Source organism: Abramis brama (genome assembly GCF_963993115.1).
Source record: "Abramis brama genome assembly, chromosome: 9".
In the NCBI taxonomy this organism is placed as follows: Eukaryota; Metazoa; Chordata; class Actinopteri; order Cypriniformes; family Leuciscidae; genus Abramis; species Abramis brama.
In genome coordinates this window covers 23,706,761-23,722,276 of record NC_139971.1, presented here as the reverse complement: position 1 = coordinate 23,722,276, position 15,516 = coordinate 23,706,761, and the positions used below count along the sequence as shown (strand labels likewise).

General features: G+C 37.3%; 1 protein-coding gene across 5 annotated transcripts in view; it reads left to right on the top strand.

Moving 5' to 3' along the window:
* lrch3 (leucine-rich repeats and calponin homology (CH) domain containing 3) overlaps positions 1-15,516 on the top strand; it is a 30,711-nt gene that overhangs the window by 6,480 nt on the left and 8,715 nt on the right. For 2 of the 5 annotated variants that reach the window (XM_084124521.1, XM_084124520.1), the window contains exons 2-15: positions 5,313-5,457; positions 6,708-6,834; positions 6,948-7,053; positions 7,139-7,275; positions 8,423-8,532; positions 9,424-9,517; positions 9,649-9,769; positions 9,897-10,042; positions 10,130-10,206; positions 10,499-10,544; positions 10,621-10,758; positions 13,828-13,875; positions 14,655-14,735; positions 15,370-15,444. In XM_084124521.1, the coding sequence (XP_083980647.1) occupies positions 5,313-5,457; positions 6,708-6,834; positions 6,948-7,053; positions 7,139-7,275; positions 8,423-8,532; positions 9,424-9,517; positions 9,649-9,769; positions 9,897-10,042; positions 10,130-10,206; positions 10,499-10,544; positions 10,621-10,758; positions 13,828-13,875; positions 14,655-14,735; positions 15,370-15,444 (1,451 nt within the window). Of the gene's footprint in view, positions 1-5,312; positions 5,458-6,707; positions 6,835-6,947; positions 7,054-7,138; positions 7,276-8,422; positions 8,533-9,423; positions 9,518-9,648; positions 9,770-9,896; positions 10,043-10,129; positions 10,207-10,498; positions 10,545-10,620; positions 10,759-13,827; positions 13,876-14,011; positions 14,066-14,654; positions 14,736-15,369; positions 15,445-15,516 lie in introns of all 5 variants that reach the window. The other 3 variants (XM_084124523.1, XM_084124522.1, XM_084124524.1) reach the window with 2 other exon arrangements.

Genomic DNA, 15,516 nt, shown 5'->3' with positions numbered 1-15,516 from the left:
CTCTTGCTTGCGATATGGCGGCCACTTAAACGCACTGGTGTGACTCCTGTGGTCTGTTCTCACACATCACGGAGATGGAAAAAACAAGAAGTGCTTTTTTAGTGCTTTGTTGTCAGTTGTGTCATTTCTATGAAAAGGATTAGTCAAAATGAAAAATTGTAGGTATTTTAATCGGCCCCATAAACAGTTCTACATTAGACTACTTTATTATCCGAAGTGTAGAGGTTTTTAAAAGTCACAGTAGCTTATTTTCCATCTGGTTAAAATTGACAACAAAAATTTGCATTGGTCTGAACAGAAATGGCAGACAGGCTCAATAGAAATGGAAATCCATTCTCTGAGTGACGGTGAGTAGGTGTGCTGGTGCTGTCCTAACGCCAACCAATCAGGCCTCACTGTAACGCGTAAAATGCCCGGTCATCATTTCATGATCGATCGTCGCTGTCACATCAGAGTACTATAGTACTCATGCACTTCCCTAAAACATACCTTGATTGTTTTTAACTAGATTTACAATGTATTTTACTTCTTGTATTGAACATTTTGAATCATCTTAGCATCAATAGCTGTTAGTCAAAAATGGTTCTTCTATATTGTTGTCAAAAAAGCTGAGAAGATATTGTTTTTTTTTCCCCTCTTTGGCTTAGATATGGTAGATATTTATTTTAGACTAGGACTATATTGCTTGTATTTGGTGAGTTATTTTGCAGTGAGTTTTATTGAAAAGACATATGAAAGAGATATTTGATATAGAAGGAATGGCGCAGGAATCCTTTGAGGGAGTTTCTGGAGTGAACATTATTGCAGCCAGTGAGTTTGTCTGCTGTTGTCTTGCCTCGAGGCCTGAACTGATGACTGTAGTGTACAAGCATTGAGGAAGTGAAGTGAAGTGAACTGGATATAACTGTCTGTATTTGACTGAGGCCATGAGTCTGTCCAGTTATACTCATAAAGGAAATATAAACAAAAAAACGAGTAGATGCATATCATTCCGTCTTCGCTCATCTCGGCCCTGTTGTTGCGTAATGTTGGACGTTTTCAGAATTAGAGCATCAGCAGCATGTATAAACAGATCATTAATTCTTAAAGGCTTAAGGACAAGTGTTTTAAATCCTGTCCTGATATAATCTGATCCGACTTTGCTTGTTTAGTGGGTTTTTGCTACAGTGCATTTGTAAGGATTGAATTAGTGTCTAAAAACCAAGGATGAAACTCTTTGCTCCTAAAAATATGTTATTTTGTTCAAAATATAATTTCTTATTTTCTGTGAAAGTTGACCTGGACATGTTCTTCACCCTCAGATTTTAGATGCTTGTGCTCATCTGAAAAATCTGCCCACTTTATTGTATAAGTGCTTGTATGTTTTGAGTTCTTCATAATGTATCCAAACTGCAGATAATGCCAGTGTATAGCCGCTTTTCCACCGTTGGGCCGATCTGGTAAGGAACGGTTCCAGTTGTATTTCCACTTGAGCCTGGTATGACACGGCACGATTACAAACCGCTCTCGGCCCGGAATTCTCAGCACGGTTAGCTAAACGTCCCGAACCGTGCTGGTAGAATCTGTGAAGTGAAGTCGTCACTCAGGATTGGTCACTTCCCAGATAGCACAGGTACATTTTTGAAATGGCTGTTAAAGATCTGTTAATCTGCTGTGTAAAAACATCTGATAAACATCCTAGAAAAAGCAGTTTTACGTACATTCTATATCTTAAACATCTTAAAGACATCTTCTGAATGACATCTAACAGGAACTGTCCTAGAGACGTATGGCAGATGAGCAAACATGCAGACTGCAGATGTAAATGCAAACATCAAATAGACGTCTCCGAGATGTACTTGTATTATCAGGGCTGTCTGTTGCCTGGCTACCAGTTTCTCTGTAGCTGGTTAAGCACGCTATTTGAGTGACGTAAACAAAATAATAATAAAATTCAAAGAATATCTGATCATTCTCCATTATGTGGTTGCTATTTACGTCAGTAAACCGTTGTGTAACCAAGGCAACGACTGACGCATTTGTATTACATTCCAAAGAGCAGCCGTTATCAGCCCCACAGTGGAAACCGTAACCGTACCAGCTGGCCAGGATCGGCATGGAATGGAACGGTTACGCATTGAAAACCGTTCGCCCCGACGGTGGAAAAGTGCCGTGTGTGTGTGTGTGTGTGTGAGAGCATGCTGGTTTTAGGTAGCACTCTGTGTTGGAAGCAGACATTACAGTCAGCAGCACTTCCTGTCTTCCCCATCCCGGATCTCTGCACAGCTGCACAGTTACAAATATAGATCCAGTGTGGATTGAAAAGCCATCAATACATCCACACACCTCCAAGACACTGACAAACAACATCTACAGGCCACAGATCGACACATTGACTATGAATACAAAGCCCTGATTCCACTGATTATGTGTAACAAAAACACTGTCCTGCCAGAACAGAGCTCACAGACACACAATATATGATTTGGAAACCTGTCTCAATCTATTTGTCCTTTTGACAATATTTTAATATACATGTTGATTTTTATGCACTTGTTCTAAAATGACTTCATAAAGGGATAGTTCACCCCAGAATTTAAATGTTTGGCATCACTTACTCACCCTCAAGTTGTTCCAAAACCTGAATTTCTTTCTTCTGTTGAATAATGACAAAATACGTAGATGCATAAAATACAGGAAAAATCAAGGCATTTTTTTCATAATTTTTTACATAATTTTATTGTGGTTTAAATCAGAGATACTGTTGAAATGGAAAGTTATTACTGTGTCTTTATGGTACAATAATTGCCTTGGAATTGTGTAGATATGTTATAGGTACATTTTTAATGAGCAGTTTAATGTTGAATATATCGTAAATATTTTATTTTGCATTGTCAAGTTACCTTTATTTATATAGCGCTTTATACGATACAAATTGTTTCAAAGCAGCTTTACAGTGATAACAGGAAAAGGATTCAATGATGCAAACATAGTTCATTTAGGCTGTACAGCAGCTCTAAAAGAAAATAGTGTCATCGTTCAGCTGAAGTCAGTTCAGTGTTGAATCAGTTCCGTTGTAAAGATAATCAATTATTAAATTAGTTCATTTCATCTACATTACCTCTGCATTTCTCTATTTCTCTATGAAAGGATTAAACCAAACCAGATCTGAACATTCTAACAATAACCATAACTAAAATTCAAAAACACCCACAAACGCTCACAGCTGCCATGTTGTCTAAAATTTCCTTAAAATGTTCAGCATCTCCTGTCTGACGTCTCTCTCTATGCTTTGCTATTATTAGGCCGTCTGATGTTGAAACGAGTGTTTGAGCACCAGTAAGGATACTGGCCTCTTTCATGCGCGCCAGAACAGAAAAATGGACACTTATCTCGCTTTTAGTCTGGCAGCTATTTTTGGTGGTCATGGGGTCTTACTCATAAGTGTTTGTGAGTGTTTGTCCTCTGGGTTTAAAGCCTGAGTCTGTGTGTTTGTGCATGCAAATATAGAGTTACTTGTTCTGATGATTTCTGGATTGGCTCTAAAAAAAAAAGATCCTAAATATTAATGCATAAAACACTTTGTTTACCCCTAAATGAGACTGTCAAAAAGTTGCGGCTGGCAGCAACCATGCGCTACGTAGCCTGTGTACCAGTAGTGCTGTTGCCATATCTAATTCAGATTTCAGATGCAGTTTGGGTGATTGCATTGAGGCTATGTTAACAGAAGTATATTAAAGTGATATTTTATTTATAATTAGTGGATGCATCCTGTATTTCAACCTGTGTGTGCATTCAAATAATGTTTTGTAATTCACATTCAAATTTGACCATTGTAATCATGCATGGTTCATTGACTAAATTGAAAACAATCATAGACCTTAATAAGCACACTTGAATTCTACATGCACAGTGGTGTGTGAAACCTCACAAGAGGGGGTCAGTGACTTAATAGCTGATGATTAAACAGACCTGGATAATAAGTGTTAGGGAATATATTGAAATTATCGAAATATCGCATATGTACATATCGCAATGTGCATATCGCAACGACTTGCGATAACTGCATTTTTTAATTTCTCCATAAAATCACAAAAAAGTCAAATTTTTAGGTCGCCGTAGACAGCAGATAGTAGACTGGACAGATACAGGACTGTTACATACGTGTGACATGCTTAATGTTTATTGGGCACAATAAGCAAAGTACTTGCACACACAGGAAGCCGCCTCTCGGACAGCAATCCCTGTTTCAGTTCTCTTCCACAGCTTATATGGCCAAATACACACAGAATTATGTCAAAATGTCTTGGTGAGGATTCACGTAAACACAGTTAGTTATTTCATAAGTGGACTAAACAGTTGAGAAAGAAAGCACAAATGTAACATTAGCCTATATTGGATCTGTTCAGCTCTTAAAGTGACTGCAGCCTAACAAACCTGCTTCTGTCTGTGTGCTTAATGTTAATCAAACAACAATAGACAAAGAGAAAATCACTCACTGCTTTTGTCTGAATAACTTTTGTAGCTTTAATAAGAATCAGTGTATTTATTTTATGCAGTGTTTTATTTATTTTACATTTGATCATTACATTTCTGTTGGTAAATAAATCTAATATAGGCCTACCTGAAACCCTAAACCCCCGGTTTACACTGACGTTAAAATGACGTGTGAAATGAAGAATGTGTAACATATGATGTTTATATAATTTTCAGTTTTTAAATATATTCAAAATTTATTTTACACACTTAAAGCATTATCGCATCGTAGATCGAATATCGCATTATTTAACCAGTTTTTTTTTCTTCAATATCATGTAGCCCTAATAAGAGTGCAATAGAAATTTCCTTGATGGTCAGCAGCTCTGAAAGTACGAGATTGCATATTTTAGGTTGCTGTCTATAATTTTTTCTTTTTTATATTTGATGTATTGTATGAAGTATTACACAAATAGGTGTAAATGTAGGCTACATTTCGTTTCAGATGTTGCGATTGGCCATTGTGGCTTGCGGTTAATGTGCCTTAATATGTTGGATCTTACTTCCAATATTGGCCAATTCAGATTAATAGTGGTAATAAAAAAAAAAAGTGGGCTAATACTAATGTAATAGTGTATTTTCATTAACCTGCAGGAGAGTAGAGCAGAGGTTTTAGATGGTTTTCAGAGACTTGTTTCCAGCACAATGGTCCAGGAATGAGCCAAGAGCTCGTCAAACACGCTTTTACGTGAAACCAAAGACAGGTGTGCAGCTCGTCTCCTGCCAGACATCCGTTTCTTATTGTCTTTTTGTTCATCTCTCTTTCTTTCTGCTATCTATCCACCATCTCCCCTCAGATCTTTCACGAAACCGGTTGACGGAGCTGCCGGTGGAGGTGTGCATGTTTGTGTCGCTGGAGAATTTGAACCTGTACCAGAACTGCCTTCGTTCACTACCAGAGAGTCTGATCAACCTACAGTCCCTCACCTACCTAAATATCAGGTCAAATCCATAAACACCACATTAATAACACACTCAATTTTGTAAAACATTGATATTGAACAATTTTAAATGTTTGATACAACAGCTAAATGCTAGCAGTGTTACCACAATGCAAAGACGCACAAAAGACTCACACAACTTTTGTTTATATCTCTTTAATTTGATTTGTTTGTGTCATTTATGTCAGATAAATGTTCTTATAAATTATGATTTGAGAAGATTCTGAGATTTTCAACCATGCATTATTTTGCAATTCTAAAAAAAGCTTCCAACCATCTAACAAGGAATTCATTGTAATTTACTTAATAACCATATTTTACTCACAGTTGGTGCACAGCAAGTGTTAATTAGAGGTGTTTTCTAAGGCAAGCATCACTATTACTATTGCTTACACTTAAGGTTAGGTATTTGAACAATCTCCAACCCAAGTTCTATTTCAGCTAGTCATGTGCTTGTGTTTCAGACGTAATTACACTTCATATTGTTTGGCTTTTTGGAAGTGTGTGAGGTGTGTTATTACTTTAAGCGATCTGACTCATGAAATTCGCCTGAAAGATAAAAAAATAAAAAAAATTCCCACAGACATGCATTCTAGTCCATATAGAGACATAGACTTCGACCAGCAAGAAACCACCTAGCAACCACTTATAGGATTATTTATATACTGTTATAGTATGTATTCATATTTTAAATCAGCTTTGATTTTTATATTTCCAATTAAAATTTTAACGTAATAGTAATTTTGTTGTGCTTTTTGCTTTAGCTTTATTTTAGTTTTTAGTAATTTTAATACTTTAACTTATTTTATTTTAGTTTGTTGCCATGCAACATTTCTAGTTTACTAAGTTTAAAAGGGTTAAGTTCACCCAAAAATGAAAATTCTCTTATCATTTACTCACTCTCATGCCATCATGGATGTTTTTATCTGAAGAAAGTAAGTCATATACATCATGGAATGAGAGTGAATGATGAGAGAATTTTCATTTTCAGGTGAATTATCTCTTATCTCTTATTTATATATATTTTTATTTTTATTTATTTATTTTACATAATATTTATATTTTATGTAAATTCAGCTTTATTTAAATATTTGTATTTCGATTTTTTTTTAATGGTTTTAGTTTTAATTAGAACTCTTTAGCAACCACAAGTTGGTATCACTGACATTCACAGGAAATTGACATTTTCTTATATCTAGTTTTTGGGCCCTGCAGGTTTTAATTCCCATGATTCTCATTTTCTCTCTGCAGTCGGAACCAGTTGTCCACTCTCCCCGCTCATTTGTGCCGACTGCCGCTCAAAGTTCTGATCGCCTGCAATAACAAGCTGGTATCACTGCCGGAGGATCTGGGCAAGCTCAGACAGCTCACTGAACTGGTGTGTGGAACAGTTATCTCTTAAACTCTGTAGTTTATCTTCAGATTTTTTCTCACTCATGCACATTACTCTCTCTCTCTCTCTCTCTCTCTCTCTCTCTCTCTCTCTTCAAGGACGTCAGCTGTAATGAGATCCAGACTCTTCCTCCACAGATCGGTCAGCTGGAAGCTCTACGTGACCTCAACATCCGCAGAAACCACCTCGTTCGCCTGCCTCCTGGTCAGAATCGCAGGCACCTGCACCTGTATGAAATGAGTGATGTTTTCTAGTAGATGTGTCATTTCTGTGTTGATTTGGTTTGCAGAGCTGGCTGAGCTGCCATTGGTCCGGCTCGATTTTTCCTGTAACAAGGTAACGACAATCCCAGTATGCTACCGCAATCTCAGACACCTTCAGAGCATCATTCTGGACAACAATCCTCTGCAGAGCCCACCTGCACAGGTAACACATGTCCCTGTTTTGATCCACATTAAACATCCTGTTTTACTTAGAAATAGGTCACTTTATTATTTATAAGATTTTTTTAATGCTGTTTTTAAAGCCTTTTGAGCCAACTGATTTTCAACGGTGTAATCTTGCTGTTTGAGCATGAAAAAGATCTGCAAAGTTACAAAGCATAAAGTCACTAGTTCTTTTCTATATCACTAAGCAATGTTTCTGAACTCCCTGAAATTTTTTCATAGGGCTGGGCGGTATGGCGATACATATCGTAGTGACTGTATAAAATGTGTTTTGTTACTGATTTTGCTATATTGTGTATATTGCGATATGTAAATATATGGGTAGCACAGCAATATTGACACTTTAAAGTGATGAAGCGCATGAATGAGCCAATAAAGAGTAGGACGAGCATGATGTTAAAAAGAGTTAAGCTGTAAAAAAGAACTATGCGGTGCTTGCGTCTCTCAGCATGTGATTGCGAGTTCAGTTTTCTGTCATGACTTATTGTGCTCAATGGCCAAATACACACACAATGATTTCAAAATACCCATCATGTGGAGTATTCACAGTCAGTAAACACAGTCGATTATATCTCAAGTGAAAGTAAACAGTTGGGTGTAAACCGGATGTGTATCATTATAAAGGATCCGTGCGTTCGGTCTTAAAGTGACAGCAGCCTAATTTACCTGCTGCTCTCTGTGTCGTTTGATCAAACAGAAGAAAGAAATAACTTTACTTTTGAATGAATAACTTTTGAAGCTTTAATAAGTATCAGTTTATATTTAATTCATACAGTGAAGACTATGCAGTCATTTATTTTTATATCTGATTATTCAATTTCTGTTAAATAAACCTATTGTACCTGAAAATTTATATTTGTTAATTAATTAATATTTTTGTTATATTGTATTTGTCCTGTTGTTTGTTATTTGCTTCTTTGTTCTTATTTTCAATAACAAAAATATATTGATATATATTTTAATCATGAAATAAATTTTATTATAACGTAAAATAAGATTTTGGTCATAAATCGCCCACCCCTAACACAAATTGTAGTCTTGAGTTTTCTTCCCAAAAACAAAACAAAATGAAGACTTCCACATCCTGAGGACCATGTTTATTGATGTGTTTCTGCGTCTTCCTACAGATCTGTATAAAGGGAAAGATCCATATATTTAAATATCTGAACATGGAGGCATGTAAAGCAGCATCAGACCTTCCAGACTACGACAGAAGACCACTGCCCTTTGGATCCTGGTGAGAACGTACTTCATTTCACTGGGTTTTGTGGGCGTAATGTGGATCAAACTTTGATGTTCTCGCTGGCTTTCACTCGCACCCACATCCAATTTGAGCCAGTGTTTATCGGCTGTGTCTCTCAGAGGACACACAGAGCAGGGCGATTTTGCAGATAAGAAGGGAGTGGAAGGAAAAGACACAGACTGAATGAAAGACTGGAATGATTGAAATGAAGGTATGAAGAGAGGAAAGAAACACCGGATGACGGTAGATGAAGTGATGTGGACATCAAACTTCTCAAGTGGCAGAACCATGTTCATACCATAGCTAATTTTGTTGAGAAGAGGTCTGATGTTATTTTTTTGAGTAATCATACAATTGTTTACTCTGTTGCAATAAAAGTAAAAATAAAATAAAAAAATAAATAAAATAAAAGGGTGGGAAAAAAATCACATAGACTTACACTGAAGGTGGAACCCAAGCCATATCTAGACACCAGAATATCACAGAGACTTGAGAATAGGCTTCTTTGATTTGGGCCATTAAGAAACCACCCACAACTATCAGATTATTTTTTGCTTGGTGGAAATTAAATAATAAAACAAAACCAAACAGACTTGGACTGAAAGAAAGACTCAAGGCTTTTATTTCAAGCCTAGAATACGAAGTTCACAGAGATTAGAGAGTGGGCTTCTTTCATTTGGGCCAGTAAGAAACGTGTTTAAAAAACACTTTAGAAATATCTTGAAATTTGTACTTTATTTTATCTCTTGTAAGGTGATATGCATGTTAGAAATTAATTGCTTACTACAGTTATTTCAGACATTTAGTAGACTATTTCTATGTGTTTGTTCCTCGTGGAGCAGTATGATGATATGATGTTGTTCTCTCTGGTCTGTCTCCTCTCAGCGTAGAGGATTTGTATTCCGGTCGGCCATACGGAGCTCTGGACTCTGGGTTTAACAGTGTGGACAGCGGAGACAAGAGGTGGTCAGGAAATGAGGCAAGTGCTTTTTTCAGGTCACTCAATCAAGAATCCAATCTGTCCAACTCCATTATGTATTGCTCCATTTTATTTTATTTTTTGAATTAAATCTGTTTTTCCTTTTTCCCCCCATCTATCCCTTCTTAAAGCCTTCAGACGAGTTGTCAGACTTGCCTTTGAGAGTGGCTGAAATCACCAAAGAGCAAAGACAGAGACGAGAAAGAGAACGTGAGGATCATCGGACGGGGTCTCACGTGACCAATGGCACAAGTGAGATGACATTTACATTTATGAAATGGACTCTAAAGTCTAATGAAAAGCCACGAGAAGCTGTGTATTACAATTATTTTTACCATGGTTAAGTGTATTTTAAGCACTTTATTGTCTCTTTCTGTAGTGGACACAGAGCTTGAACAGATAGACTTCATTGACAGCTGTACAGGGGATGATGATGAGGAGGATGGGCGGAGTCGTAGAAGGGCGGAGCCAGTCAGCCTCAGCTCTCAGTTTATGGCCTACATTGAAAGACGAATCACCAGAGAGGTGTGTATTAGTATTTAATGGCTGATTTTGATTCTAATTTTGTTGTTAGTTACCACAGGGTTTATGATAGCTTTAACTTGTTTCTAGGGTTCACCTGTGAAGACCAGCCCATCCAGAGACTTAAGAACTGATGACCCAAGACGTCAAAACTCCTTAAATAACCGGTACTGACCAAATTACGTTGTCATAACAATATATATATATTTGTTATTTGTATTAAATTATATCATGTATACAATTTTATATATATAATACTATAAAATAAAGTTGTGTACATGTAATCATATAATACAAATAACATACAATGTTAGGCAAAAAACAGTTTGTAACACACTAACTGTACTGAAAAGGAAAGTAACATAAAAGAGGCAAAAAGTACATAAAATAAAATATAAAAACTAAAATAAAAAGAACAGTCATCTGTGTTTTCACTAACAGTTGTTGTTCTCTCTTCAGCGGTGGTTCAGATACAGCGGTCACGTCTTCATACACTCATAACCAGGTAAGAGTCGCTGTATATACATGCCTCATGATGCAGTAAATCAAAACAGTGGTTTTACTCTGGTTCTGTCTATCAGCGGTCTGCTGGTGTGGCGTCAGGTTCTGGTGGCGGTGTGGAGAAAGTGAGACGAGAAGCTCAGCAGGCGGCACAGCGGTACGAGGAAGAGAGACAGAAAAGATCAGTGCAAAGAGATACCGTTATGAATTACGCTAAGGTACTCGCGCGCACACACACACACACTCAATTTGCTAGAATTGTATTTGCCAAATAGAGAGCTGCAGTGAAGACACATTTTTGTAGGTTGTCATTTAGCATCATCCTGGTTCCCTCGACAAAATACCAATAGGATTTTGCCATTGGCTTTTGGATTATTGCAATAAATAAGGTCTGTGACAAACAAGTTTATGATTCTTACACGTTTTATTCATCATGATAATAATGAACACATAATGATTATGAATTTAAGTCTAAATACAATCGCCAGAACAATTTGGACTAAACCGCTCAATCCATAAGGATTAGTTTAACAATCTCTTTATGAACTTTTTGAAGTGACAAATGTAGTTGCGTGTACTGTCAATGGAGGGAAATTTTTCATTTTTGAGCGAACTAACCCTAAAAGTTTCTGACAACTTTCAGTCTTCATTTAAAAACATTTTTCCCTGAAAGTTTGAGTTTAAATAGTTTGCAGAAGCACTATTATAAACACAATGAGGCTGTGAAAGCAGTTCAGCGTGATGTTTAATGTCTCAGACAACCTCTGTAGTCCCGTTTAGCCATATGTTAGCAACCACTTTATCAAGACGAGCTTTAAAAAAAAATCACAAGAAGGTTTTACTGATGTATTTTATGCTGTAGAGTAAAACGTGAAAATATCTTGAGCTTGTGTTGACCAGGGTAAAAACCAACATTTCCCTGGATTTGAAGGTCTAGGGCAGGGTTCACCAATCTCGGTCCTGGAGGGCCGTGGTCCTGCAGAGTTTAGCTCCAACCAGCTCCAACACACCTGTTTGAAAGTTTCTAGTATGCCTAGTGAGACCTTGATTAGCTGGTTCAGGTGTGTTTAATTGGGGTTGGAGCTAAACTCTGCAGGACAGCGGCCCTCCAGGACCGAGATTGGTGAACCCTGGTCTAGGGAGTGGCAAGGGCAACATTAAATCACTGTTTGGCAATTTCTATCATTAAAACATTGGGAGAGGGAATAAGGCAAGAGGGAATGGCAGAGCAGGTGAAACTTTATTTCTGAGTGCTATGATCAACAAAATGTGGAGAAGATTAAAGAAAAGAATTATTTAAAAGGAAAATATCTATATACACACAGGCAATAATTCAAATACACAGAGTCTGGGGAGGACAAAGGGAACTGGACAGTGCCAAAGCAAAGAAAACAACAAAATACAACAAAATCTTTGTAACCCGTTTTAACTTAACACTAGAACTCCCAAGACGGTCATTTTGACCGTTTTTAAATTTTACAATGTAATAACTTTGTTAAAATAAAATAAATGTGGCTGTAGGACTCTGACTTTTCCTAAATATGTGTATATTTTATTCTGACACTGTTATTTTATTAAAATCATAAAACACACAACAGTTCTGACTATTTCTACCTAGAATGACCATAACGGTCATTTTGACCGCACGCGTTATAGATATCATAAGTCCGCTACATTGCAAGTTTCGCAGAGGGACTTCATCATACGACTGGCGAGCGAACTTCACTCCGACCACATGGAATCAAAAGCCATACAACTGGAGGAACTGCAAACAAAATAAAACCAAGGAGACATGTGCCAAATGTCACAATTTTGTGGGAGCTGCACGCGAAAGCGTTTACCTGTGTGGAATGTGCATAAGCGGATGCGGGATGTTTGCGCCGTTCAAATGGGCAGTTAACCTGATTTTGTTCGTTAATATTTTTAGTTCACTGAAACTAATCGTTCTGAAACAGTTCGTTTTCTTGTTTAGCTAATATTCATGTTTTTTTCTTAGCCTGTTTGTGTGTGTACATTTTCACATACATTTGAATTAAAATTGTGTGTCCTGTTTATCATTACCTATCATTGCAGATCCATTTTTTTAGATTTTGTATTGATTATTGAACTTATTTACAAACAGGGCTGTACAACGGTATGAAGCTTTGACGTTTCCTAACTTTTGTGCATGTCTATTCACGTGGTGAGTGCGGTGAAAAAAAATTATTATTTTGACGCAAAATGTTCCTCAAATAGAGGCAGCACCTGTCAGGGCAATCTTTCTTTTGTGCTTGTTTTAAGGGCTATGACGACAGGAATTAAAAGCTCCATTAGAAAAGAGAAGGTTAACATGTACAATAGATATTACATGACGAAAATGACGTTCAGTACGGCCATATGAACGTCAAAGTATGAACGGTCAGAATGACCGCTATGGTCGTTCTAGTAGTTATGGAATTCCGGTAGTTCTAGTGTTCTAGTGTTAACCTGTCTATTAAATCTTCAACGTCCAATATGTCGGATCTACCATACACTAACTACCAAACCAAAAATACAGCAGGTGTGCACATGTCCCTAACCTGGTGTATGTATACACAAATATGTCACATGAGATTGCTTACCTATCCCTTTTCATCCAACCAGCACAAGCACAATGATAATGCTTTCAACAACTCAAGAATGAATGAACCAAAAAAGGGTCGGCAAGATAATGTTGGTTCACTGACAAAACAAACACAGAGTGCACAGTCACAGCTCAAGTCTCTATTTCTGCGTTGAGGTGTCCTTTTTATAGTTTCCCGGGCTTCCGGTGGTGAAACAGTCACAAATCACCATTTGACGTCAGCACGCTCAACTTCCCCTCTCGGAACCAAACAACAGATCCAAACGTCATAGGGACAACCACAGACCTTATTTCAGGCATTCAAAAAACCCATTGACTTCAGGGCGATGGAACTTGTTTAAAGTTTTGGCCTAGCAAAATACTATTGGCAAAATTGTATTAGCCTAAAACAAAACTTTTTGTACAAAAATACATCATCCCTGCAGCAATCTATAGCTATTAAATCTTGTTTTAGGCTGCTAAAGTTTTGCCAGTAGTCAACACAATTTAATATTAGTATAATAAAAGTTGCAGCAATAATATCAAATAATGTTGGATTTGAAAAAGAAACATTAACATTGAGATACATGGAGATGCTCTGATGGGTGAAATTTGATCTGTAGCATCCAAATCCCAGTCGAAAACTCCCAAATTATGCACCATGCCACCATGATGGGAAGACAATTTTCTGTCTTTGTACTTTCAGCATAAATCAACTCAAAGCCCTACGAAGCTCAGTCCAACAGACAGTGAGGTGAGTCTCATCCTCAGATTTGCACATTCACTTCCTCCCCATCCGTCTGTGTGTGTTTGTGTGTGTGTGTGTGAGAGAGAGAGAGAGAGAGAGAGAGAGTGAGTCTGTAGTCATATGCATTACTGTCCCACCCCAGAGTCTGTACCCCTCCCGACGGTCCACTCACACCGATGACTCCGCCCTCTTCATGGTAAGAGCCAATCAGCTCGGATCATGCACCATCCTCCATCTCCTTTCTCACTGTGTGTTCTCTTCCCTTAACAAATGTCTGTTTTAGTCTTAAGAACTTAGCATAATGTATTAACGCGATTTAAGGTTATTTCCATTTAAAACTGCTTTTCTGATCAGTTTGAACTGCTAACATGTTTTGAAGGTGCACTCAGTAATTAAGTTTTACCCATAAAAAATGAATCACATTTTATATATATATAGTAATCACATTATATCTTGTATTTGATAGTTATTACTTTGTTTACTTACTGAATGCACCTTTAATATTAGATGCTTTTCCTAGTGTGCATCTTTAATACGCTTGCCCTGCTTCTTTTTGCTTCCCTGTCTGTCCCTTTACTTTGTCTCTTTCTCTACTGCTCTCTCGCTCTCTCTCTACTTCTCTCTCTCTCTACTTCTCTCTCTCTCTACTTCTCTCTCTCTACTTCTCTCTCTCTCTCTCTCTCTCTCTCTCTCTCTCTCTCTCTCTCTCTCTCTCTCTCTCTCTCTCTCTCTCTCTCTCTCTCTCTCTCTCTCTCTCTCATATATGTTGGTTCTATCTGTGTCAGAGTGAGTTTGAGCCTCTACTGATATTTGAGATAGACACAGATACCAACACTATAAAGAAGAGGCCAGACCCTCACAAACAGGTGAAGGAGACACACAGACACGTTTATCTGCTGTCAAAATGGGGACTTAGCATAAATTGTTTTTGTTAGTGGCGTTTGCTAAGTCAAGCATCACAATTAGTATTGGTTATAATTAGGGTTAGGAAAATGAATGAAACCTGAAATGTTTGTATTAAACTGTTGCATGTTGCAAAACTTCTCACAGTTTCATTAGTACATTTTAAATAATATATAATAAATAATAATATTTATTTGTTTGTTTGGAGCCTGCAGCTGATCTGCCTTCATTTTATTTCTGTAGATGCAAATAAGCTTATTGTGGCTGTTTCTTGATAATTTTACTCTCAAAACATGTATTAAATGTTAATATTAATGTATTAATTTATATTAATGTGTTTATATTTATTTATGATATTTTTATAAAGCTGACTCCTTCAAGAAAACATTCAGCATTTTCAGAATAAATTGAACCTTATTTAATGCATTACTGCTGTAATATTTCCTCTTCGTGATATGTTTCCTGCAGTATTTTCAGTATTAAACAATGAAACACTTAAACTTTCTCAAACCTTCTATTTATTTCCTACGTTCGTCCTTTATTTCTCCTCCTTTCGTTTCATTTCTATCCTCTCCTCATTTCTTTGTGGCTGGCTAGTCTCTCTCTGCTGTGCCGCTGGATGGGTGTGTGTCTCCCGCTTTATCCGTCGCCCCCTCCTCCTGTACGCCGCAGGTACTGAACCGCAAGAGCCTGGAGATGATCGGCCTCTAGATGCAAATAAGCTGACTGTGGATGTTTCTTGAA